The following is a 25,172-nucleotide window of genomic DNA, read 5'->3' on the forward strand; positions in this document are numbered from 1 at the left end:
GGCCTTGCTTCATAAGACCTTCCCTCAATACCAGGCAACATCCTAGTAACTCTGCTCTGAACCCTTTCCAAAGCTTCCATATCCTTCCTATAATGCGGTGACCAGAACTGTACACAATATTCTAAGTGTGGCCACTGCAAAGTTTTGCACAGATGCAGCATGACCTCATGGCTCCAAAACTCAATCCCTCTACTAATAAAAGATAACACACCATATGCCTTCTTAACAATCCTATCAACCTAGGTGGAAACTTTCAAGGATCTATGCACATGGACACAAAGATATCTTTGTTCATCTACACTACCAAGAATATTAACATTAGTCCAATACTCTTTACTCCTGTTGCTCCTTGCAAAATGAATCACCTCACACTTTTCCGCATTAAACTCCATTTGTCACCTCTCAGCCCAGCTCTGCAGCTTATCTCTGTCCCTCTGTAACCCACAACATCCTTCGGCACTATCCACAACACTGTTGACCTTCGTGTTGTCCACAAATTTACTAACCCTCATCCAGGTCATTTATAAAAATGACAAACAGCAGTGGTCACAAAATATATCCTTGCGGTAGGCTACTGATCTTTCATGGATTCCTGATGAAGGGCTTTTGCCCGAAACATCGATTTTACTGCTCCTCGGATGCTGCTTGAACTGCTGTGCTCTTCCAGCACCACTAATCCAAAATACTGATCTTTCATCACAACTGGGAAAATATGCATTTTTATTGCTATTCATCAACAACTCCCATGGGACAAGGATACAATCACAAAATGTTGATCCCCATTTTGAGTTCAGCCCCATTTCTGTGCCCCTGTTATGTTTGCTGGCATCATTCAGTGTGGCTGCTTTGCTATGTTTGGCTTGTTGTCCCAGTTAGACTTCACCCCTGGTGGTGTAAACATTAAACATCCATAAGCTAGACTGCATATGACTGAAATTTCTCACGAGCTGATCAATGTGGATCAGTTTCAGTCCTAAAATTATAATCTTTGCATAAAGATACAGATTGCCTATGAAGCATACAAAAAGTGGAAGATGTTTTTACTCTTTGATACTGGAAGAAGTCATCCACCCTGCTAGGTATAAGTTTAGTATATCCGGTTGGTTTGTAAACATTCTTGTTTCCTGTTGGATATGAAGATTACATCCATAACCATTGTTCCAATAGCCGAAGATATTGATGACTGTTGATAACAAGCTAATGATTGCAAATGAGGTTCCTGACTGGAAAGCAGACCCACCTGAAAAGTACTGATAACTCAATAGCAGAACTTGAATCCACCATCAGGAACCCAAATTTTTCCCTTCGACCCAATTAAATCCTCCCCGGGTCCTTCTGAAAGTTCTGGACAGGCCTAGAAACTTCCACTCCTGCTCTCAGATGCTACCAAAGCAATGGGAGCATATAAATTCAATTAATTTAACAAACCTGGTTGAGAAAGCTAGTGAGAGAATTGAAAATCAATAAACTACCAGATTGTTGTAAAACCCTATCTGTTCTGCTAATATCCATTTTAGAGAAGGCAATTTGTAACCTTTACCTGGTGTAGCCTGCACTTGACAATAATGGGTGGTTGACTCGTATATGCCCTCTGAAAAGGCCTAACAACACACTCAGTTGAGAGGCAGCTAGGTCAGGCAACAAATGCTAGCCCTCTCAGCGATGCCCACATCACATGGAAGAATAAAGGAAAAATGTTTGTAAAATATCTTGGACTCCTCTGCAGATCAATATCCAAATCATCCTTGGATGTAGGGTTGTGAGTGTGGTGCTGGAAAAGCACAGCAGGTCAGGCAGCATCCGAGGAGCAGGAGAATCGGCGTTTCCTGATTCCTGATGAAGGGCTTATGCCAAAAACGTCGATTCTCCTGCTCCTTGGATGCTGCCTGACCTGCTGTGCTTCTCCAGCACCACACTCTTCGACTCTCCAGCATTTGGAGTCCTCACTTTCTACCAACTACATCCTTGGATGCATCCTGTCCCACTAACAGAGGTAGCAGTGCAGTGATATACAGTTAGGAATGTGTGGCCCTAGGTATCATCAACATTGATTCCTGACCTGATAGAGACTCATGGTATTAAATCAAACTGGGCTTGGTTGACTACCAGCTACCTGCATCTCCAATTAATGGAGTCGTCCTCCATTCTGAACGCTGCTTGGAAGAAGCACTGGTAGTCACAAGGACATATAATGCACTCAAAGTGGGGGCTTCACTGCTCTGTAGTAGTACCTCTACTGCCTACCATTGTCAAGTCCTAAAGGATATATCTGCATAACCCTGTAGTGGTTGATGACGGGCTGACCAAATATGCCATTCCATATGTTTTTAATTGTTGAAATCAGGACTTGTCCCATGACTTCCTATTGTGGGACATCAGAACTGTGGAAATGCTTAATGCCTTATTTATTCTATCCTATAATTGTTCATGTTTAAAATGTTTTCATCATCCAACATCCTGATTTACTATCTTCAAGCTTGGTGATAGCTGTCACCTGTTTTCTGAATAGTAATGATGTTGGTCATGACTTACTGGCTTGGGGAAAGATTTGAAATTATTGAATTTGTTAACCTCTCCAGTTACTAGCTCATTTGCAATTCCAATGGAGTTGCAATTTCAGAAAACAATAAGTCATTTGCACAAGATCCTTTCTTGAGGTTAATGCCATAGAACTCTCAAATTATCATATGCCTGCACCTTACTTCAGGGAAGTTTCTCATATTCTTCTTTTGACATTATTTTACTGCCTTTACTCATTCTAAAATTCTTTTGATGTCTAAAAATAAAGTTACCTGCAAATAGTTTTCTTTATTTCAGTCCTATAAATGTACCTGCTTTTATCACCCATAATATCTGCCTCTCTCTCATTCCATGCGAGTAACAGCTCACAACAGAGCAAAAAGGGTCAAGGCAGGGGTGTGCTACCTGTCATTTAGCTCCTCACCCATTATAAGCAGAAGATCCTGAATCTGACCACCTTGAGCAGGTTTGAACTGTTATCAGTGACTGTCCCTCACTGATTCTGCCTAAAACCCTGAGGAAAGGCTACCCCCCTTGATTTGACTGAGTCCTGCTGTCAACTATGACAAGCTTCCTGTCTTTGTGCCTACTCTGAATGACACTGAAAGACAGCAGAAATTACAATGATCGTTGTTGAAGCAGCCCACTGCACCATGACGGTTTTAGAGGCTGGCAGCATGTCAGATGCCAATGTCCATGGGCATGGTGCATGTGGCAGGTGCCTAGTTTCAAAAATGGAGATCATTGGGAGCAAGCAACAAACTGGATTTGCCACAAGCTCGCTCTGCTTTCTTGTTTGGTAAGATGAAAAGCTGAATATTAATGAGGCAAATTGGATTGTTAACAAGGTATTTAACAGTCATTATTCATTGCCAATAAACAACGTGCTGCTGCCTAGCAAGATTCTCATCACACCGCTTGTGAATGAAAAGTCACAAATTGATCTTGATGTTGAGATAGGCTTAGGGTAAGGTTTAGATTTGATTTATTGTTGTCACATGTACCTGAGTACAGTGAAACATTTGTTATGCATGCAATACAGGCAGATCATAACATACAAAGAATATAAGGTGATTGAACAGAGCAAGGAGTATAAAGTTACAGCTGCAAAGAAAGTGCACAAAAGGCAAGATCAACATCAGATTTGGAATTTGAGAGATCTATTCAGAAGTCTAATAACAGCATGGAAGAAGCTGTGCTTGAACATGTTGGTACATGTGTTTAAGCATGTGTTTAAATCTGTGTTTAAATCTTCTGTCTGACAAGAGGTTGGGAGGGATTATAAACAGGGCGGGAGGGGTCTTTGATGATTTTGCCTGCCCTTCTGTGGCAAAGGGAAGTGTGGATGAAGTCAATGGATGGAAGATTGGCTTGCAAGATGGTCTGGGCTGTGTTCACAACTTTCTTTACTTTATTTTCAGTGATGGGCCTCATTATCCTTGTCACCCGATTCTGCCACACATACATACGTAGCCAATATTGCTCAAACTCCTATAAAATTCCACTCAGTATGTCCAGTGCTTTCAGACATTTATTGACACCGTGTGGAGTCAGTCAAATTGGCCAAACATTGAAAGTTATGATGATCAAAACCTCAGAAGGAGAACACGATAGATAATTCACTTGAGATTTCTGGCACATCTTGGCTTTTATGATGATATGTTGGGCTCCAACATTGATGAAGATAGGAACAGTTTTGGAGGCTCCTTTTCATGTTAGTTGTTTGATTGTTCAACACTCTGGATTTGACAAGGTTGCACTGGAGAGCTTTGATGTGGTTTGGTGGTTCTGGGATCACTTCTCACATGCTGCTTCTGCTGCTTAGCATGCATATAGTGTGGTGTTGTAATTTCCCTCAGGTATGGCTGGTATTGCTCAATCATTGAACCAGAACTAATCCCTCCCTTGATCGTAACAGCAGAGTCATAGATATGCCAGACCCTGCATTGTATGACAATTCTGTGATTTCTGATGCCTCACAGCACCTCATATATGCCCAGTTTGAAGTTGTTGAATAAGGTCTGAATTTATACACATTAAATGATGATACTTCCACACTCCGTGATCGGTTTAGTAAGTGTAAAAATGTTCCTGCACCTCCACAAGGACTGTGCAGTATTCCCTCCTATCAATGCTGTCATGGAGAGATGCAGGGGCAACCATTGTATCCCTCAACCCCCAAACAGTCCAAACAAAAATCTGGTTGTTAGCCTGCCTGATGAAAAGCTGACTGTCCTGCAATCATATAATACGGGGACAACATTAGTAGTTTCAGAGGGGAGCATGTGTTCCCAGTTAAGCAGGAAGTGCTGTCCCAGGGTCACTGAGACCTACAACACAGAAGAAGGCCCTTCTGCACTTAGCGAAAACAATCACCTAATTACTCCAGTCTCATTTTCCAGCACTTGGCCTATAGCATTGTATGCTTTGGCATTGCAAGTGCACATATAAATACTTAAAGCCATAGAGTTATGCAACACAAAACAGTCCAACGCGTCCATACCAACTAGGTATCCTAAACTCCTCTAATCCCATTTACTTCATAAACTTTGAGTGCTTTTGCCCTCCCACCCTCCTTGGCAATGAGTTCCAGATTCCCACCACCCTCTAAGTGAAAGGTTTTCCCTTACATCTCTATACCTCCGCTCCCTTACCTTAAAGATCTGTTTGTTAATCTGCAGAGCACATTCAATTGCCAGCTATGCTGTCCTACAGAAAGAAGACTGATGGAACCTGAACTTAACTTCAAGTCAAGGACTTTGACAGCCCTGGCTGCAGTCCAAGCAGGAAAAAGTGGATAGTTTTGAGATGCTAGTGTGGGGGATTAAAGTTGGTCAACTCCTATGGGAACTGGAATTGGTGGGTACTGCTGGCAGGGTCAGGGAATTTTCTCAAAAAGGTCCAACACCAACACCCTTAATGAAAGCTGCTAGACTACAACCTTACCTCAGCCTGTACCTCACCAACTTTAAAAAGCTGTAGAGGGAGATTAGTGCCACCAAATAGCCATTAATGGACCACTTAAGGGGCTCAATCAGCTTAAGGGTGGGCAGGCTGCCTGCACAATTTACAAAACGGGTAAGGTGTGGGTGTGGAGTCAGAGGGAATGTCACCTGCTCTACTAATTGTGCACCCACCCTCAAATATATTTGGGGACAGAGGGAGAATGTCATGTCCACTGCGTAAAATAATACTCTATGTCAGGAGCCCACTCAGTCCATCATACTGGTGTTGAACCTTTGGATGAGCTGTCAAACTTGATGCAATTCCTCATCTTTCCCCAAAAGTCTGCAACTTTTCTTCTTGGGGATTTGTCCAATTTCCTTTTGCATGTTGCTGTTGTGTTTCCTTCCACGACCTTTTCAAGCAGTGCATTCCAGATCACAAGAACTTGCAAGATTGAAAAAAAAACTTTTCTGGTTCATTTGCCATCACTCTAAATCTGTGTTCTCTGGTTATTGGTCATTCCCATTTATTTACTTGACTGAAACCATTCATGCTTTCAAAAACCTTAAATTTTGTGTAATCTGTTTAAAATGGAGCAATTTACTTCATCCAATCATAATGTGCCACTTCGGACTTGCATAATCCAATGCAAGTTTCCTTACAAGTATATATTTGTAAAACCTTTTGAGTTCAGTTTTATGTTAACTGCTAATCATTCTCAAAGTCTCTCTCTCTCCTTTTTAGATCTCTTCTAAACTTCTTTCAGCTTGGTTCTCCACTAAACCTTATATTTGTACATGAACAATATAATTGTGATCTTTTGTATGCCAATATTTAATCTAAGATGTCGCTGCTAGTGTGACCAAAATCATAATTGACCTGATGCTACTTATAGACTGTTACTGTGATTTGATACAAAGATTGGCGCTTAAAATTAGCCGCTGAAGCTTTGGACCTTTGAACAGTTACACATCTGTGTTTAATTCTTGTTGTGAATGTTGCATTTGCACACATGTCCTGCCAATAACACCTTATTTCTAGCCCTCATGCTTTATTTTCTCACTCTTGTGTTGACTTTTCCCACCATAATTTCCTGTAGTCATGTGAAATATGTATTCCTGGTCACTTTTGAAAATTTCCATGTACTAACATGCTCTGCCCACCGGGTGGCCACACACGGTTCCTGAATATTTTCAAGGACGTGGGCCGGAATTTTTCAAATGAATGCTGTCTTTCTTAGCAGCTTTATCTTTAGTTGTTAAGTTTTTAACAACTTTATTTTTAATTTTGTTTTACGGTCTGTCTAGCCCTCTCTACTTCCAGGCTCAATTTCTAGCTGTTTAAGCTTCTTCATCTTCAAGATGGCCACCATTTTTATCTGTCCTCAACCTGCTATGATTCTATTCCCTGACCCATTCTTAATTGTTGCCAATTTATAATCCCCACCTCTTCTTCCATCATGCTCCACAGCTGGAAGCAAGTAATTTTAAGATTATTTTTTTAGGACTGATGTGTCTCTATTATAGTGTGAGCATTTAGGCTTTCTATTGCATACCTCAGTGGTTACTGTCATGAATGGAGTAAAACTCATTTTTAATAGAAATATAGAAATATATTTCATGACTATTTTGAAAACATATTCAGCAGCCCAGAAGAAGGCTGCTGTATATGTGGCTGGACTTGCCAATAACCTCCCAGAAACATCTTGGAAGCTATCATCACAGAGGATTTGAACTATAGGGAGAGGCTGAATAGACTGGGGCTGGAGCCCAAGTCTACTCAGTCTCATAATTTTATAAACCTCTAAATGTCACCCCTGGAGCATCAGAGGCTGAAGGGTGATATTTATAGAGGTTTATAAAATCATGAGGAGCATAGATAGGATAAATAGACAAGTCTTTTCCCTGGGGTGTGTGGATCCAGAGCTAGAAGGTGAGGGGTAGATATAAAAGATATCTAAGGGACAACTTTTTCACGCAGAGGGTGGTGTGTGTATGGAATGAGTTGCAGAGGAAGTAATTGCGGCTGATACAATTAGAACATTTAAAAGACATCTGGATGAGTATATGAATAGGTAGGGTTTAGATGGATATTGGTCCAGTGCTGGCAAATGGGACTAGATTAGGTTAGGATATCTAGTCAGCATGGACGAGTTGAACCAAAGGATTTGTTTCTGTGCTGTACATCTCTATGACTCTAAAGCTCAATACTCAAGTATCTCCTGATCAGCATTTCCTCTAATTTTTTTTTGTCTTGTATGGAAACCCCCAACATCTGTGCATGACAACTGGAAGACAATGCTGCAATCTGAGTTGCCGCACTGATCAGCATGCATGGAGCATCAGAGTGACTGATCACATACACAGTTATGTAACTTAGAAAGAATGTTCTTCCTGATCTGTCTGAGATGCTGGCTGTTGTGTTGAAACCTTCTACAGAGAGAACCATCTACAAGAGAAACCATTATACTATAGAGTTGCAAGCTGTACTCATCCTAAAAGATGTCCACTGAACCTCTGGAATGGGCCATAGACAGTTGGCTTTAATACAAGCCTCTGTCATGATGGTATTGCTTCTCCCCTTTGGGAAGCTTGAACACATGACTATCTAATACTGAATCCACTCCTTTTAACCAAACAATTTTGAAATAGCAGTCAGTTTAGGTGCCAGTGATGCTGTGTACAAAATATACTCTCAATATCAGCATCCCTAATTCTAGCATTCAAAGGTAAAGGCTCTGATCTATAAAAACACCCAACGTTCTGTATTTGTGTTCTGTGCAAGTAAAACTTGCTTTCATCAGAACAATGAAACAGAAGTTCGACTTCAGAAAATCTTTCTCATCTGACTTTTGAAGAGATTTTGTTTTATGATTTTTCTACAGCTGGCTAGCTACTCAACCATTTCCATAAAGAAATTCCAAACTACTAACTCTATCTTTATGCTTTGGGATTCCACCTTTAAAAGCAAGGACATTGATCATCAGTATACTTCAGTTCTTTTGTATCAAAGTTATTGCAAATTGAATGATTTCTTGATCCTTTCTGATTCAATCTCTGTGTATGTTTGCAAGCATGCCTGTGTTGTGAAGTATTCCCTCGCATCTCAGCATGTATGGCGTAAAACTCTACTTTTGGTTTAAATTTCCCACTCTGTTGTTACAGTGCGCAGTCAGAATCCACAAGCAGAGGGAGTGTGGGAAATAGCCACTGCTGTTTTGAAAATGAAGGGAAAAAAGCCTCAATCTGCGTATGAACAGATGATAATAGGGAGAGATATTTGTTTTAAAACATACAATCTGTCTTTAACAGAATGAATACTTGTAAAATACTAGACAGCATGCAAAGATGAATGTTCAAATATGAGATGGAGATATTAGAGTGAAAGTGACTTTGCTATGGAAAACAATGAGGATGAAGAGCAGAGAATACAAGAGCGCGTGCAATGGAGGAAAATGTGAGGATGCCATTGATAATTGCATCTTAGAGATTATGTTTGATTTTAGAGGGAATGTTAAGTGGCAAGGGGCAATAAACGTGTCTTGGAGCTGCAGGTAGATACTGAGGTTGCAACTGAGGGTAAATTTAAGGTGGCCAAAATGAGCACTGCAGATGCTGGAGATCATAGTCAAGATTAGAGTGGTGTTGGAAAAGCACAGCAGGTCAGGCAGATGAAGGGCTTTTGCCCAAAACGCTGATTTTCCTGCTTCACGGATGCTGCCTGACCTGACCACTCTAATCTTGAGGTAAATTTAAGGTGTTGAAGTCAGAAGAGATATGTGCAATAAAAGCAAATAAGTTCCCCAAAGCTGAACGGACTCCTAATTTCCTGACTATCCCAGCACCAACCCGTCTTTCTTCTAACAATTTGCTTAAAAAACACTTTGCTTTTTGGCATGGAATTCCATCTGAAACTCAATCCCTAATCAGTTATGCGAACGTGAAAGAAAAGTTCCAAGCTCCTAATTGAACCAAATTCTTGAAAATAATCCTGACTCAGTCTTTAGACTCTGCTGTCGTCTCCAAAACCTTAATATAAACGTTCTCCACAGAGTTGGGTGATATCTGGAATTATAAACTCGTATGGAAATTCCCTGACTTGGTCTTGACTGTAATATAAATGTGTTTATAAATATTCCCACTCAGCCCTTGCCCTGCCTGTAGGTGAAAACATTATTGATTAAAATATTCTTAGTATATATTAGTCTGCTACATAATTATATTGCTCACAGACTCTATTTCATTAATGCCTTTTGGGAACCATTCTGTACAGGTTCCTTTTATTTTCGGAATACATTTTGGCCTATTTATTGAATACATTTGTGGGACTACATTTTAAAGTAAGAAAGAAATATATTTTTAAAATTTGGAAATGCTAGAGTAGCTGCTCAACATCACGAACAAATAAGCTCTATTTTTATTTTAATACTTATTCCTTATTTCATGTTTTAGTTAATATAAAATTAGTACAGAATTACAACAAATTGTGTTTTGCTATAATATCAAGTACAATTTCTGGGCATGGTTCAGTTGCTGTAGCTTTCCATCAGAAAACTGACAGGAGGGACTCTACAATTAGTACACATTTTGTCTCATACTTAACCTTTCTTTCCGTCGTCATGTTTTTATCAAACCTTTCTGCCAATCTCGACATTTGTACCAGGAACTGCCTGTTGACTTGTCATGATGTAATTGTACTCACTAACCAGTAGTAATGCTGCAGTACTTTACTGTTGTATCGGCCAGTTTCTCTACCTTGTGCTACCAGGAAAGGCTTAAACAGGCATTTTTCAAAAAAGTTCTCATTTATTGCCAGTTTGATGCAACCGAGTGAGTTACTGGGCTACATTGGAGGGCTGTTAAAAGTCAACCATGTGGTGGTGGGTCTGAAGTTTAGCATGGGCCAGATTGTGTGAGGATGGTCAGTTTCCTTCCATAAAGGGCATAAGTAAGTCAGTAAAGGTTTTATGTCAAACAGCAGATTGATTTCACTGATTATCAGTTTTCCTTTTCTTAAACTTGAATTCAAATTCTGAAACAGCTGCGGTGAGTTGAATTCAGATTCTTTACATTATTGTTCCGAAGACATAACACCTCACCGTTGCATGCATTAATCTCCACATTGCTGTGTGTTTTGCTCATGAACAAAGAATAATATGACATCAGATCATTTATAAATTATTTGAAATAGAGAATTGAATTATGTTTGCAAAACTAGTTTGCATTAGCTTCTTTCATCAAACTTCTTTCACCTGAAGGTAATTGTGCTGATCCCCATATATATGAAAACAGTGTTAATGTGCACATGTATATGATTAATATTTTCATAATGAAACACAATTCTTGGAATGTGACAACTCACTCACCTATCCCTATTGCCTTTGTGCTGCTATTTCTTCCTCCATCCATACTTTTGCTTAATTCTCTCCCTGTCTTCTGTGGATATCCTCTTAAGTTTTTGGTTTAGCTTCCTTTATTTCTGCTTTTGTTGAAGCTGATGTGCATTTTATCCTGCTCAGATGGCAAGAAGAGGTAGAAGTAGCTGATCAATAACTGCTTTGGAATGATCTTTGTAGACAAAATGTGGTTTTCCCTGGTTCTATTTTCATCCCCTAACCGAATCATATTTTCCACCCCAACCATCCCTAAGCATTAACCACCAGCACCCAGCACCCCACAAATACCAACCCACCGCCTGCTTCCCCCAATCCATCACCTGCTAATACTACCTCATATTCATTATCACCAATGACAGTGCTTCTTTCTTCCTATTCACCCAATTTTGCTTCAAGCACAATATCCATTTAACTGGACATGCATGGCTGAATCACTCATTCTAGAAAAGCAAGAATTGCGATATGAAACCAAATTGAAGTGCCTAGTTTTTTCATGCCATCTTAATATGTTAACAATAATGCACAGAGGAGTAGCTAGTTATAATATTCAGCCACTATTTAGTTAAGCCAATCCACTGGTAGCAGAATGCATTGGCAAACATAGAATCAAAATCATTTATTCCTTCCAATAATGCTACAGGAATATAAATACTTTAAATCCACCTCTCATCTGTCCTTAAATTCCTGTCAGATATGGAAACACTCCCTCAGGCAACCCCCTATGCAGATGGAAGCTTGCACAGATGGATAATTATGATAAATCACATATCAGGTGAAAACAGCTGAGCAAGTTCTGTCAGTGAAATCACTTGTATCATACCACGCCTGCCCTTGTATGTGAATAGGTATTTTTACCCTTTGAGCAAAGATCCTGGCAGTAATTTTGACCTTGTACAACAGGTAACAACAAATTCACAACCCATTTTGTAGTTCCAATTTTTTTTAATTTTAATAGCTCTTAACTTCACTGGTAATGAAAACTGTCAGAGATGTAAAACAGACTGAATTTAACAATATCAGTTGCACACTAACTCACAAAGTTAAAATTAGTTCTGACCCCCTTCCCTGTACAATATTGAATGCTAGAAAAATCAATTTTAATGTCTTTTTAAAATTAGCTCAGCATTTTGCAATACTTTCAGAACTATGTTTTATGAATGAAAATTAATGTAAGGGCTTTTTGTTGAAAATGACTATACACTGACTAGTTATATGAAACTAAATTATATGTATGGTTAACGTGTTTTAAATTCAATTAGAAATTCATTGCACTCTTCAGTTAATTGTAGTATTGTAAATATGGGTGAAACTGAGAAGAAAAGATTTTCTTAAATGATGTGGAGAACATTTTTATTTATATGGGTATCTCTGGCTCAGCTGGCAGTTATTGCTGAAGTCCAATTGCCCTGCAAGACATAAACCATCTTCTTGCATTGCTGCAATTCATTAGGGAGGGAGTTCCAGGATTTTGACCCAGTGTCATTTAAAGAGCAGTGATGATATGTTTTATCCAGCATATGAGTGACTTAGAGGAAAACTTGCAGATGGTGGTGACCCCATGTATCTGCTACCCTTATCCCCTTAGTTAGTAGTCACCATGAGGTTGGGAGATGAACTCAAAGGAGTCTTTGTGAATACCTGGAGTGCATCTTATAGATAGGAAGCACCAACTGGTGGTAATTAGCATTGGAGGTGAAGGGAGTGAATGTCGGTGAATATGGTGCCAAATGAATGAACTGTTTTGTTCTGGATGGTGTCAAGCTTGTTTAGTTTTGTTGGGGGTGTACTCACTCAGGAAAGTGGGGAATATTCTATCATGCTCCTGACTTGTGCCTTGTAGATAGTGGACAGCTTAGGGGAGAATCAGGAGATAAGTTATATGGTGCAGGATCCCTAGCTTCTGACCTGCTGTTGTAGCCAATGAGTTTATATGACTGTTCCAGTTCAGTTTCTGGTTAAAGGTAACCCCAGGAATAATAGTGGGAGATTCAGTGATGGTAAAGCCATTAAAAGTTTCTTTCTTATTGGAGTTTGTCTTTGCCTGGCATTTGTGTACCATGAATATTATTTGCCAATTCTAAAACCAAACCTGGATAATGATCAAATCATATTGCATTTGAAGATGCACTACCTCAGTATCTCAGGAGTCATGAATTGTGCTCAACATTATCAAACACCCCCCAGTTCTAACTTTTCAGTGGAAAGAAAGTCATTAATGAAGCAGCTGAAGATGGTTAGTCCTAGGACACTACCTTGAGGAACTCCTGCAGAGATGTTCTGGACCTGAGATTACTGACCTCTAACAACCATAGCCCATCTTCCTTTTGCACCAGGTATGCTTTCCACAGCAGGCAGCTTTCCCCCGATACCACACTATGTCAAACACGGCCTTGGTATCAAGGGCTGTCACTCTCACCTCTCCTTTCGAATTCACCTCTTCTGTCCACATGTGAACAAAGGCTGTAATGAGGTCAGGAATTAAATGGCACTGGTGGAAACCAAACTTAGTGTCAATGAGCAGGTTATTGTGAAGCAAGTGCTACATGCAAGCATTGTTGAATGACTCCTTGCAGTACTTTAATGACAATTGAGAATAGACTGGACACCTCCTCCCACTCTGCCTCCTGTAAAAATGCTGTCCCCTATTCTCAATTCCTCTGCCGCATCTGCTCCCAAGAGGACCAGTTCCACCACAGAACACACCAGATGGCCTCCTCCTTCAAAGATTGCAATTTCTCCTCCCATGTGGTTGATGATGCCCTCCAGTGCATCTCATACACTTCTTGCACCTCCAACTTCGAACCCCACCCTTTAGTCGCAACAAGGACAGAACCCCCTGGTCCTCACCTTCCACCCCACCAATCTCCATATACATTGCATCATCCTCTGCGTTTTCCGCCAACTACAATCAGACGTCACCACCAGAGATATATTTCTCTCCCCACCCTATCTGCTTTCTGTAAAGACCATTCCCTCCATGACACCCTCGTCACACCAGTGGCCCCAACCAACCCACCCTCCCCTCCCGGCATCTTCCCCTACCATCGCTGGAATTGCAAAACCTGTACCCATACCTCCACCCTCCCTTCCTTCCAAGGCCCCAGAGGAGCCTTCCATATCCATCGGAGTTTTACCTGCACTTCCACACATGTCATTTACTGTATCCATTGCTCCCGATGTGGTCTCCTCTACATTGGCGAAAAAGGACACCAACTTGCAGAGAGGGGAGGCATGGTGCTTAGTGGTTAGCACTGCTGCCTCACAGCACCAGGGTCCCAGATTCAATTCCAGCCTCGGGTGACTGTCTGTGTGGAGTTTGCACATTCTCCCCGTGTCTGCGTGGGTTTCCTCTGGGTGCTCCGGTTTCCTCCCACAGTCCAAAAATGTGCAGGGCAGGTGAATTGGCCATTCTAAATTGCCCATAGTGTTAGGTGCATTAGTCAGACGGAACTGGGTCTGGGTGGGTTACTCTTCTGAGGGTCAGTGTGGACTTGTTGGGCCAAAGGGCCTGTTTCTGCACTGTAGGGCCTGTAATCTAATCTAATCTAAACATCTCCAGGAACCCACACTAACCAACCCCACCACCCTGTGGCCAAATACATCAACTCCCCCTCCCACTCCACCATGGACATGCAACTGCTGGGCCTACTCTATCACCACACCCTAACCACCCAATGCCTGGAGGAAGATCACCTCATTTTCTGCCTTGGGACCCTCTAACCACATGGCATCAATGTGGACTTTGCTAGTTTCTTCATTTCCACTCTCCTCACCTTCTCCCAGTTCCAAACTTCCAATTCAGCACTGCCGTCTTGACCTGTCCTACTTGTCGAACTTCCATCTCATCTATCGGCTCCACCCTCCTTTGCAATCTATCATCATAACCCACTCCTCCATCTACTTATCACACTCTCAGGTACCTTCCCCCAGCCCCACCACTCCTCCCATTTATCTCTCCACCCCCCATTTATCTCTCCACCCCCGAGGCTCTCAAACCTCATTCCTGATGGAGGGCTTTTGCCTGAAACATAGATTTTTCTGCTCCATGGATGCTGCCTGATCTGCTGTGCTTTGCCAGCACCACACTCTCAACTCTAATCTCCTGCACCTGCAGTCCTCACTTTCTCCTGGTGGGGCTAATTGGCCATTTGGAATTATCCTGGTTTTTGTGTTTAGGACAGATTCTTGGGCATATGTCAATGGTGTAGCTGTACTGGATGCACAAGTTTGAGTTGTCGTGGTCCACAGCCATTTTCTTGATGTACATCTAGGTGAAAGAGCACCTCATTCCTGAATATAGTGGTGTCAATTCTCTTCAGGTGCAGGACTTCTCAAGGTACAGAATACCTGACAGGTCAGGGTTAAATTTAAAATGTTAATTATGAGGCACATAGCAGTGTGTCATTTAAAATACAAATTGCCCATACAGAAACAGACTGAAAGAAGTGGTGCACATGTAAGGGGTTGAATGTGCTTTAGCTATGTTATGACTCTGTACTGAGACAAATCCTAAAATAAAACGATTGCTCTGATCTCAACTGGAATATTATATTCAGTTCAAGATACAGTACCACACCTTAGAAGAACTGCAAAACTTGGAAGACAGTGCAGGAAAGATTTATTAGAATGGTATCAGATGATTATTATAGTTATGTGGATAGACTGGAAACACTTGGATTATTCTCCATAGAACAGAGAAAGCTAAGAGGGATTTTGATAGAGGTGTTTGAAATCACGAATCATACAGCATGGAAACAGACCCTTCTGTCCAACATATACATGCTGACCAGGTTTCCTAGACTAAACTAGTCCCATTTGCCTGCACCTGTTCCAAATCCCTCTAAACCTTTCCTAATCAAGTATCTGTCCAAATGTCTTCTAAATGTTGTAACTGTGTCTGCATCGACCACTTCATCTGGCAGTTCATTCCAGACTTGAACTACCCTCTGCTGAAAAAATTGCCCTTCAGATCCCTTTTTTATCTTGCTCCTCGCACCTTAAAACTATGCTATCTCGTTTTGAAGTCCCCTACCCTAGGGAAAAGACCTTTTTGTTATTCACCCTATCTGTGCCTGTCATGATTTTATAAACTTCTATTCAAGCTCCTACCCTCCAGCGAAAAATGCCCCAGCTTATCCAGTTTCTTCTTATAACTCAAACCGTCCAACTCTGGTAACATGCATGAAAATTTAAACTCTTCCCAATGGCTGAAGAGTTATAGCAAGTGGGCATGCAATTGAGATAATTGGATAAAAAGAACCAGAAATGTCAGAATAAAAATATATTCTTATGCAATGATTAATCAGGATCTAGAACTGTATGAGTGTGGTGTGTATAAATTTAATTGTAGCCTTCAAAAGAGATTTGGATAAATACTTGGAGTAAAGATTTCAGTGCTGTGGAGAATGAGCTAGGGAATGGGATTAACTGCATTGGAGACTCAAAGGATGAAATAGCCCCCTAATGTGCTGTTGTATTTTATGATTCTGTGATTTCAGTGAATGAATATTAAATTCATTGCTTCCTTTATGTTCTTTAAATAATCAGAAATATAACTGAACATTGTCATTACTGAAGCACTTGAAATGCTAATTAAAATCTCCAGGTTTTTTTCTTATGTGTGAGGGATGCATTTGATTAAATTCAAATTTAAAACAAGGCTTTGAAATTTCAACTTTATGTCTCCAACTAAGAAATTTTCATTTTCATGCATGCAAATTCAATGGAAGAGAAAGATACAAGGTTGAAGTTGCTCTGGGATAACTGTAAGGTGCAGAAATTGGAGGTGTAGTGGACAGCGAAGAAGGGTACCTCAGATTACAATGGGATCTTGATCCGATGGACCAATGGGCTGAGAAGTGGCAGATGGCATTTAATTTAGATAAGTGTGAGGTGCTGCATTTTGAGAAAGTAAATCTTAGCAGGACTTATACACCTAATGGTAAGGTCCTAGAGAATGTTGCTGAACAAAGAGACCTTGGAGTGCAAGCTCATAGCTCCTTGAATGTGGAGTCACAGGTATATAGGATAATGAAGAATGTGTTTGGTACGCTTTCCTTTATTGGTCAGAGTATTGAGTACAGGAGTTGGGAGGTCATGTTGAGGCTGTACAAGACATTGGTTAGGCCACTGTTGGAATATTGCGCGCAATTCTGGTCTCCTTCCTATCGGAAAGATGCTGTGAAACTTGAAAGGGTTCAGAAAAGATTTACAAGGGTGTGCCAGGGTTGGAGGATTTGATCTATAGGGAGAGGCTGAACAGGCTGGTGCTATTTTCCCTGGAGCGTCGGAGGCTGAGGGGTGACCTTATAGAGGTTTATAAAATTATGAGAGGCATGGATAGGATAAATAGACATGGTCTTTTTCCCTGGGGTGGGGGAGTCCAGAACTAGAGGACATAAGTTTAGGGTGAGAAGAGAAAGATATAAAAGAGACCTAAGGGGCAACGCTTTCATGCAGATGGTGGTACGTGAATGGAATGAGCTGCCAGAGGAATTGGTGGAACTATTATAATTGCAACATTTAAAAGGCATCTGGATGGGTATATGCATAAGAAGGGTTTGGAGGGATATGGGCTAGATGCTGGGATATCTGGTCGGCATGGACAGGTTGGACCGAAGGGTCTGTTTCCATGCTGTACATCTCCATGACTTTATGACTCTAAATGATTCATTTTTGAGCTGGGAAACTGGAAGTAGTGGATTATGACAGAGTGAGCGCTTGACGGAGGGGTGCAGGTCTTTTGATCTATGTAAATGACTAGGACAAAGGCACTGAATGCCTTGTTTGCTGATGGCCTAAGGATAGGGTAGATAATAAGTTGTCATGAGGATATACAGAGTCTACAAAGGAATATATGTAGGTTAAGTAAAGGGTCTGTTTCCATAATGTACATCTCCATAACTCTATCATGCTAAATCTCATGGAATCATAAAATGAAGCAGCCTAAAAGGAGCCCTGTAACTCATTTTACCTGTTCCAGCCAATTTTACTCCTGTGTTCACTTATGGGGTGTTGGAGTCACTGGCGAGGTTATAATGAGAAGCTGTCTCCTTGAACTGCTGCAGCTTTTTCATCACCGTCATCTTGAATACAACTGAGGTGGTAAGCCAAGCCATTTCAAAGTGCACTTAGGAGAATACCATTTTGCTGCAGATCAAATATCCTCTGTGTGTGAATATGATAATAGTTCTGGGAGTCATAGACTGAAAAAGATTAAACACCATGCAGGTGCAAACTGGTAAACATTTATTTACCATTTACACTGTTTGCAGAGGCATGGTTTAATAGAGCAACTAAAACTTTCACTAGAATTTCCTTTGTTCAAGTCCTCAGTCCATATGATCTGATATCACTGATGCTGTAGTCTAGTTATAAGCATGTAGCTATTGATCCCATATCCTACAATCTGTTGCAGCTCTGCATAGTTTATTCAATTCCCTAAAGAACATTAGTGTGTTGCATTGATGATTCTATTTGATTCTTGATCAACCTTACTATCTTTTTGTCCCAAAGTTATTTAATTGATTGAACTTAAATTCGCCAGCTAGCATGGTGGAATCATTAGTGTGGGAGTTCAGATTGTTAGTCCTATCTGGTTGGAGGGGATTTTAAGGATCGGGGTCCTGCTTATGAGACCTATGTTGCCTACTCTGAGAAGGTTTGCCAGTATTAAATGCTTTTCAGGAACAAAAGGGTCTTTTGCTTCCCAGTATCTTCAAGGTACCATGAGATCAAACCCACTGGAGGTCTGCGATCACAGAGCAAGCCAGGCCGCACCTAAGTCATGGCAGGAGGGCTTTTGTAATGTGGAAGTTGGGGGAGGAGGGCTTTGTCTGCAAGGACCTTGGGAGGGTGAGAGAGGTTAGGTCTCAACTGGACCCATCCAGACGAGGGGCATCGGTCAGGCACTGAGTTCCTTTGAATGAGAGATGCACCATCTTCCGTAGGAGACCACAAGCAGCATACACTATTTTGTTTACGGAGTTAATACTGGCAATGGGAGGATGAACCCTTTAAACAATCGCTAATTGCTCACTTAGAATCCCCACAGTATGGAGGCAGACTATTTGGCATATCGAAGAGCATCCCACTGCTCCCAATCCTGCATTTGCCAAGGCCAATCCACCTGTTATGGTAGTAAACTGAAGCACCTAGAGGGAACTCACATGGACACAGAGAATGTGCAAACTCCACAGACAGTCACCCAAGGCAGGAATTGAACCAGGTCCCCTGATTCTGTGAGGCAGCAGTGCTAGCCACTGTGCCACCCTTTTTTTTTTAAAAAGGCTTTTGTTTGGTGGCGTGGAAAGCATGACCATGGGACTTCCAGTTATAGACTAAGCTTTGACAGAGTTGAGAAAACAACAGGAAGTTTGAATGCTGCTCTCCGCTTGATTGAATTCAGTGGGCTTTACCATTCTATTTCCCACCAGTTGTGTTGCAAACTCTCCCTATTTTACATCAAACTTGAAAAACAAAATCATCTCAGGGTCTGCTGCAGGTTAGAGCTAATTGAACAGAGACACAAATAAAATGGAGGGGAAGCCCCCCCTTGTACTGAAAGGCCTAGGTTCAAGTCCCAACTGCTCCAGGGGTATGAAATAACATATCTGAACAGATTGATTAGAAAAATAAACTAAATAAATTTAAAACAAGGTTTGCATATGACCTTGCTAGTTTTACAAAATCACTTCCCAGTATAATCAGATCGCGGGAGCCAAGCAGATTCAAGCCTGGTGAGGATGGCAGACCACCTGGGAATACTAACTGTAGGTGTTTGAGTTGAGAGGCCTAGGTTCAATTCCCATCTGCTCCAGAGGTGTATAATGGTGTCGCTGAAGAGATTGAAGAGGAAAGATATGTTACATTTATTAAAACGTACAGGGGAAGCATCTTGTTTTACAATGTGGAAGTGCTGGTGTTGAACTGGGGTGGACAAAATCAGAAGTCACACAACACCAAGTTGTAGTCCAACAGGTTTATTTGAAATCACAAGTTTTTGGAGAGCAGCCCCTTTGTCTGAATTTGTGATTTCAAATAAACCTGTCTGATAACCTGGTGTAATGTGACTCTGATCTTGTTTTATAGATACTGTTTGAAAGCGTATCCTGATAATGGTGTCAGTTATTGAATGGAATGAAATCGGGACTTGAGTTTAAATGTCAAATTGTTTCTTTGCTGCTGTAAACATTTGAAAGTCTGTTAGTTTGACAAACTTGAAATGTTTGTAATGCTGTCTAAATGTTTTTAGATTGGATGCAGCTTCTGATTAAGTGTTGCAAGTATCCATGCATGAGTATTTTGGCTGATAGTTGTACTGTGTACTGTGTTTTGATCATTTCTATCCATTTACTAACTCCATATTTAATGCCAACAGCTGCAGATGGAGAAGAGTCAACTACAGCAGGTGGGATATTGCAAATACCTTGCCCACAGTCGTCATTTCATTTGAATATGCATGCTACCTGTTACATGACAATCCTGCATGTTCAGTTCTGCTCAAGTGTACTTTAATCCACTTTGATTAGAGCTAGTTAAACAGTGTTATGGATTATTAATGGCCACTGGTGAAAATCTAGTTCTAAATTGTTGGGTATATCCTGTGTTAATATCCAAATTGACTTGCATAGCAAACACATTCCTGGTGCAGTTCCTGTTACAATGCTGTTGCATCAGCATCAGGAAAATAATTCATTTATCCAGAGTACTAATGGCCATATTTATATTTATCTGCATGTTGAATATACTTTTCGTTTTTATGTTCTCCCTCCCACAACCCATCCACCCCTCAAAATATTTGTGATTTCTGGAATGGTTTCCATGTTGCTCTCCTTTAAGAACCCGCACAGGCTTGATTCTTTCAAGTTGTCCTTTTGTTGAGTCCTAACTTGGGTGCTTTTAAAGTATTCTCCATCCGAGCTTGATCTGTAAACCCAAGGGTTTCATTTGGGTTATAATCTGGCTTTGGTGTATTGTTTCGGTCCATACTCTTCGCCTTGTGCAGCAGCCAGCGTAAAGAGGACGGAGTGCAGTGGGTAAGATTTAACTCATAGTTTGCCTGATAGATATCAACTGTATTTCCATATGATTTTTTGAGCTATGTATTCAATAGATTTATTTGAAATATGTGTCCATTTTTCCATTATTAATTGAGCTGGTACAAGTTGTGACGAGTTCACATTCAGTGAAAGCAATGTAAATAGACACTTACAAAATGATGAAAGGCAAAAGCCGCTTGCTCCAGGAAGAAAAGATGTATTTATTGACAAACCCAAGTGACTTAACTTACAAAAAATACAAAACGTGCTTTGAAACCATGGCAAATGATGAAGTATGAAGTCGTCCATCTATTTTTAATACCCTTACATTCTGGACACAGCCTGACATCACATTTTAAATGGTCAAAGTGCATGTGGGAGCATCTCAGTCTCAGGGTCATTTTGACTGTTGGATTCCTTTTGTTTTTGCAAGGTTTCTCTATCCCAAACCGGAGTTTAGATTCCCCCCGCTCCCCAGCCATGCTATAGTCCTTCTAATTGCTGCATAGCCAATATCTGAGATATTGGCTATGCAGCATCCCTATATCTGAGATACTACAAGTCTACACAGATTGAAGTGTTGACACCATTCGCAATTCAAACCTCACTTACAAGCCTCAAAACAGATCACGTGTGACACAAATGTATTAGTCATTGATCTCACACACCTGTACCCAGATGATTTGAAACCAGTGAAATAGTTAAGGGTTATATGGTATTGCATTATAAAAGGGGTCTTTTATGGCACAGTGGTAGTGTCCCTATCCCTGGACTGGATGCCTGGATTCAAGTCCTAACATTCCAGAGGTGTGTAATAACATCTGTGAACGGGTTGATTAAAAAAATCAGCTGAATACAAAAAAATGCATTATAAGGACCCCAGTTATTGATTGTCCCAAGAAGATGCAGTACAGTTTATTCACATTCAAGAGAAGCTCTGAGTGGAATTGAAAGAGATGAAGTGAAATGGCAAAGTTGACCTCCACACAGATTGCTGCAGCTGCATCTTCTGTGCTTGAAAGGAAGATGACACCAGAAGAGCACGCTTTCATCCACAGCACCTCAATCTTTCATTTCAAAAATGCTGGAAGAAGAATTAATGGCAAATTTTCCAGTGCAAGATTCTTTTCCAAGCTAGATGCAAAACACAGATTCTGGTTTGCAAAAGGCTCTCAACAACTGATGACATTTAGGTTACTATTAAGACTGTACTGTTTTTGAGAGTTTCCATTACAGCTCTTAATTAGCTGAAATATATTCTAGCAGCACACGGATATGACTTTTGAGAATTTGGCTTTGCAAAGCTGACAATATAGTGGTCATGGGTGAAATAAAGGCAGAGCATGACATTCTCATACTGATGACAGCAGCGCAACAATAAGGATTTCCGTATTTAACAAAGCGAAATGTCAGGTCAACATCAGCCAGATAAACCTCTTTGGGTGTATTTATTATGCCATGGAGTCCATTCCAATCCAGGTGAGATCAAGGATGTTAAACACTCACCTTACTGGATGAAGCGGCTCTGCAATGTTACCTTGGATTTTTCCATGACCATGCATTTCTATTGTCATGGATAATAAATCTTTGCAAAGAGAATTGCCCATTGAGGATATCCCCTGTGTATTGACAAGACGTCTTTGATTCTCTCAAGCAAATTCCATCAGCAAAATGTTGCTTAAGCAGTTCTATGACCACAGGAAAACCATGATTCCCAAAGTAGATTATTTGTTTAAAAAAACCTAAGAGTATGCCTTCTATAAGATGAGAAACTGTAGCCTTTGGTTCCCGCCCTGATGAAGGGCTTTTGCCCAAAACATTGATTTTCCAACTCCTCAGATGCTGCCTGATGTGCTGTGCTTTTCCAGCACCACACTCTCAACTTTGGTTCAAAAACCCTTCCATCTGCACAAACCAACAATTCCAATAGAGAGTGCACGACATTTCACTCTAGTATTCGACATAATGCAGTTTGTCATATACTTGGTTCACACATTGATGTTCTTGACTGTGAAGTTGGAATGCATTCTGTTCCATTTTGCAGAACAGCTACAAGAGATATGAAAGTTCATTATTCATGGATGATCTGACAATATGAAATATGTATCTGAGAAGATTTATTCATTATTAGCCAAACACAGGTGAACTTGGTATGTCATGACAAGTCACTTTCAAAGGCAAACATGTCCTAATATGAGAAGCATTAATGCCCAAGGGATCAAGTCCATGTAACACCATGGACAATTGGCTATTGAACACACAAGAGGAGGAGCATATGAAGCTAGGTACTGGCTAAGAATGAATCAGGATATTCAATGACTTGTGAATGCAAGTGATGTTTGTCAAATGCATAAACCCCATTAGCAGACAGAATGTCTACATGATATTCCATTCACACCTTGGACAAAAGTATCAATTGACCGATTCAAATATCAGAATGACGTCTTCACGAAGCCTCATGTCTGCTCCTCATGGGAAGCAATACATCTACATTCAGCCTCAATCAGTGAGGTATGTTCTAGAATCATCAGCCATGGTTGCAGGGGGCAGCTCTTGTCCCTCAGTCACCATCCTTGTAAGGCATCCAGCCTTGAAATGAACCAGGAACATGAGAATTCTCAAGGAGATATCACTATTGTGGCAACTTCCGGGGTACCTAGTGCAGACGTCGAGGATGTGGTATTGATGATCGCAGATGATTTGCACATTGATGGAATGGAACTTCTTTCTATTGATGAAGTCAGCAGCATTTTGAAACTGTACACTCAATGTGATGTGTGTACAAACTATTGTGCCCCACACCTAGGGGAGACCAGCTATGTTGGCAAAGCCTTCTACCTGGACTACATCACTGATATCATCATGGGGAAACCAGATGAAACAATGTGATTTGCATCAAGAGCAGTCTTGATGCACTTGTGCCAAATTAGGTAAAACACAGCTGGAGGCAAACTCACACCACAGCTTGATGACCAAAAGCAATTTATCTACAGTTATGACATCTGGGTGTGCTTTAGTAAATTCTTGACTACATTCTTTAAAAGAGATGTATTACTTTCACAAAAGTTTCTCTGGTAATGATTGAGAAGTTTGGAGTTAAATGCTAATTTATAAACATCTCGTGACAGCCGTTCAGAACCTATGACTAATTGTAACACTCCAGGTGTAAAATATTGTTAATAGCTGACAACCTTTAAAAGCAATCAACTTCCCACAAGGCACTAAAATTATGGAATTCTTGTGCCATTTCTCAAAACATACCAAATGGCTGATCGAATAATTGAGACATAATTTATTGCAAAACACATTGCTATTTTACAAGAAAATACAAACTCTTTTTAAACAAATGAAGCACTATCAGTCATGTTTAACTCCAGTAAATTGAGCTTTGTGTTGAAAAAATGTCTAATCTGTGTTCACTTCAAATGGTCAGTTCAAATTTTTTCTTGTGCCATATTTTGTTATGTGCTTAGTGTGGGCTAAAATTATGCTGTTCTCTATATGATAAATATTGTTCATGTCCAAAACATACTCTGTATTGTGAGACCGGGGAGTATTGTGTAATTTCTAAAAAAAAAGTTTAGATGTCAGGGATTCATGCAAGCATTTTCAATGTGCTTCAGAAAGGTATAATCAGAAAATAATGGATGTCACTTCACAGAGCTTTATTGAAACTTCTAATAGAATAAAAGAAAAGAAAATTACTCAGTGAGCAGCTAGTATGTGGAACCAACTATCACAGAAAGTGTTTGATATAAAGAGCTTCTTTGCTTTCAAAAGCAAATTTGATAATTCCATGACAGAAAAGGACATAAAAACAGTGACAAGATGCAATGAGGTGTGGGATTGGACTTGCACTGAGTATGAAGAGCAGTAGAGACTAGTACAATGAATGGTCTCTTTCTCAATACATACGATATCATGTGAGACCTGATTGAAAATGTGGGTTTTAAGAAGGAGAGTGATGCGGAACAATTTAGGGTTGTCTGATAACCCCTACAAGGTTCATGGGAATCGCTAATTAATCTTCCTGTGGAGATCATTGTGTATGAGTCCTCAGGGCAACAGGCAATGGCCTACTCAGTTGGAACTAATCACCTGAGCTCAACAAAAAACAGTTATGATGGAGCTCTTGTGGTGCAGTGTAGTGTTCCTACCCCTGGACCAAGAGGCCCAGGTTCAAGTCCCACCTGCTCCAACAGTGTGTAATAACATCTCTGAACAGATAGTTTCAAAAAATAGGTTAAATCTTTTTCAAAAATTGCAGAACT

The 25,172-nt window shown here is 40.5% G+C and overlaps 1 protein-coding gene across 5 annotated transcripts in view; it reads left to right on the forward strand.

The window, feature by feature from the left end:
- Positions 1 to 25,172, forward strand: part of edil3b (EGF like and discoidin domains 3b) — a 204,969-nt gene that overhangs the window by 72,358 nt on the left and 107,439 nt on the right. For 3 of the 5 annotated variants that reach the window (XM_043708595.2, XM_043708609.2, XM_043708624.2), the window contains one exon: positions 20,241 to 20,270. The exons of the other annotated variants lie outside the window; for them this stretch is intronic. In XM_043708595.2, the coding sequence (XP_043564530.2) occupies positions 20,241 to 20,270 (30 nt within the window). The remainder of the gene's footprint in view (positions 1 to 20,240; positions 20,271 to 25,172) is intronic. 5 annotated transcript variants of the gene reach the window in all.

The sequence above is a fragment of the Chiloscyllium plagiosum genome, unplaced genomic scaffold, assembly GCF_037043375.1.
Source record: "Chiloscyllium plagiosum isolate Xiang-an unplaced genomic scaffold, Cpla_swu_hap1 HiC_scaffold_2, whole genome shotgun sequence".
Taxonomy (NCBI): Eukaryota; Metazoa; Chordata; class Chondrichthyes; order Orectolobiformes; family Hemiscylliidae; genus Chiloscyllium; species Chiloscyllium plagiosum.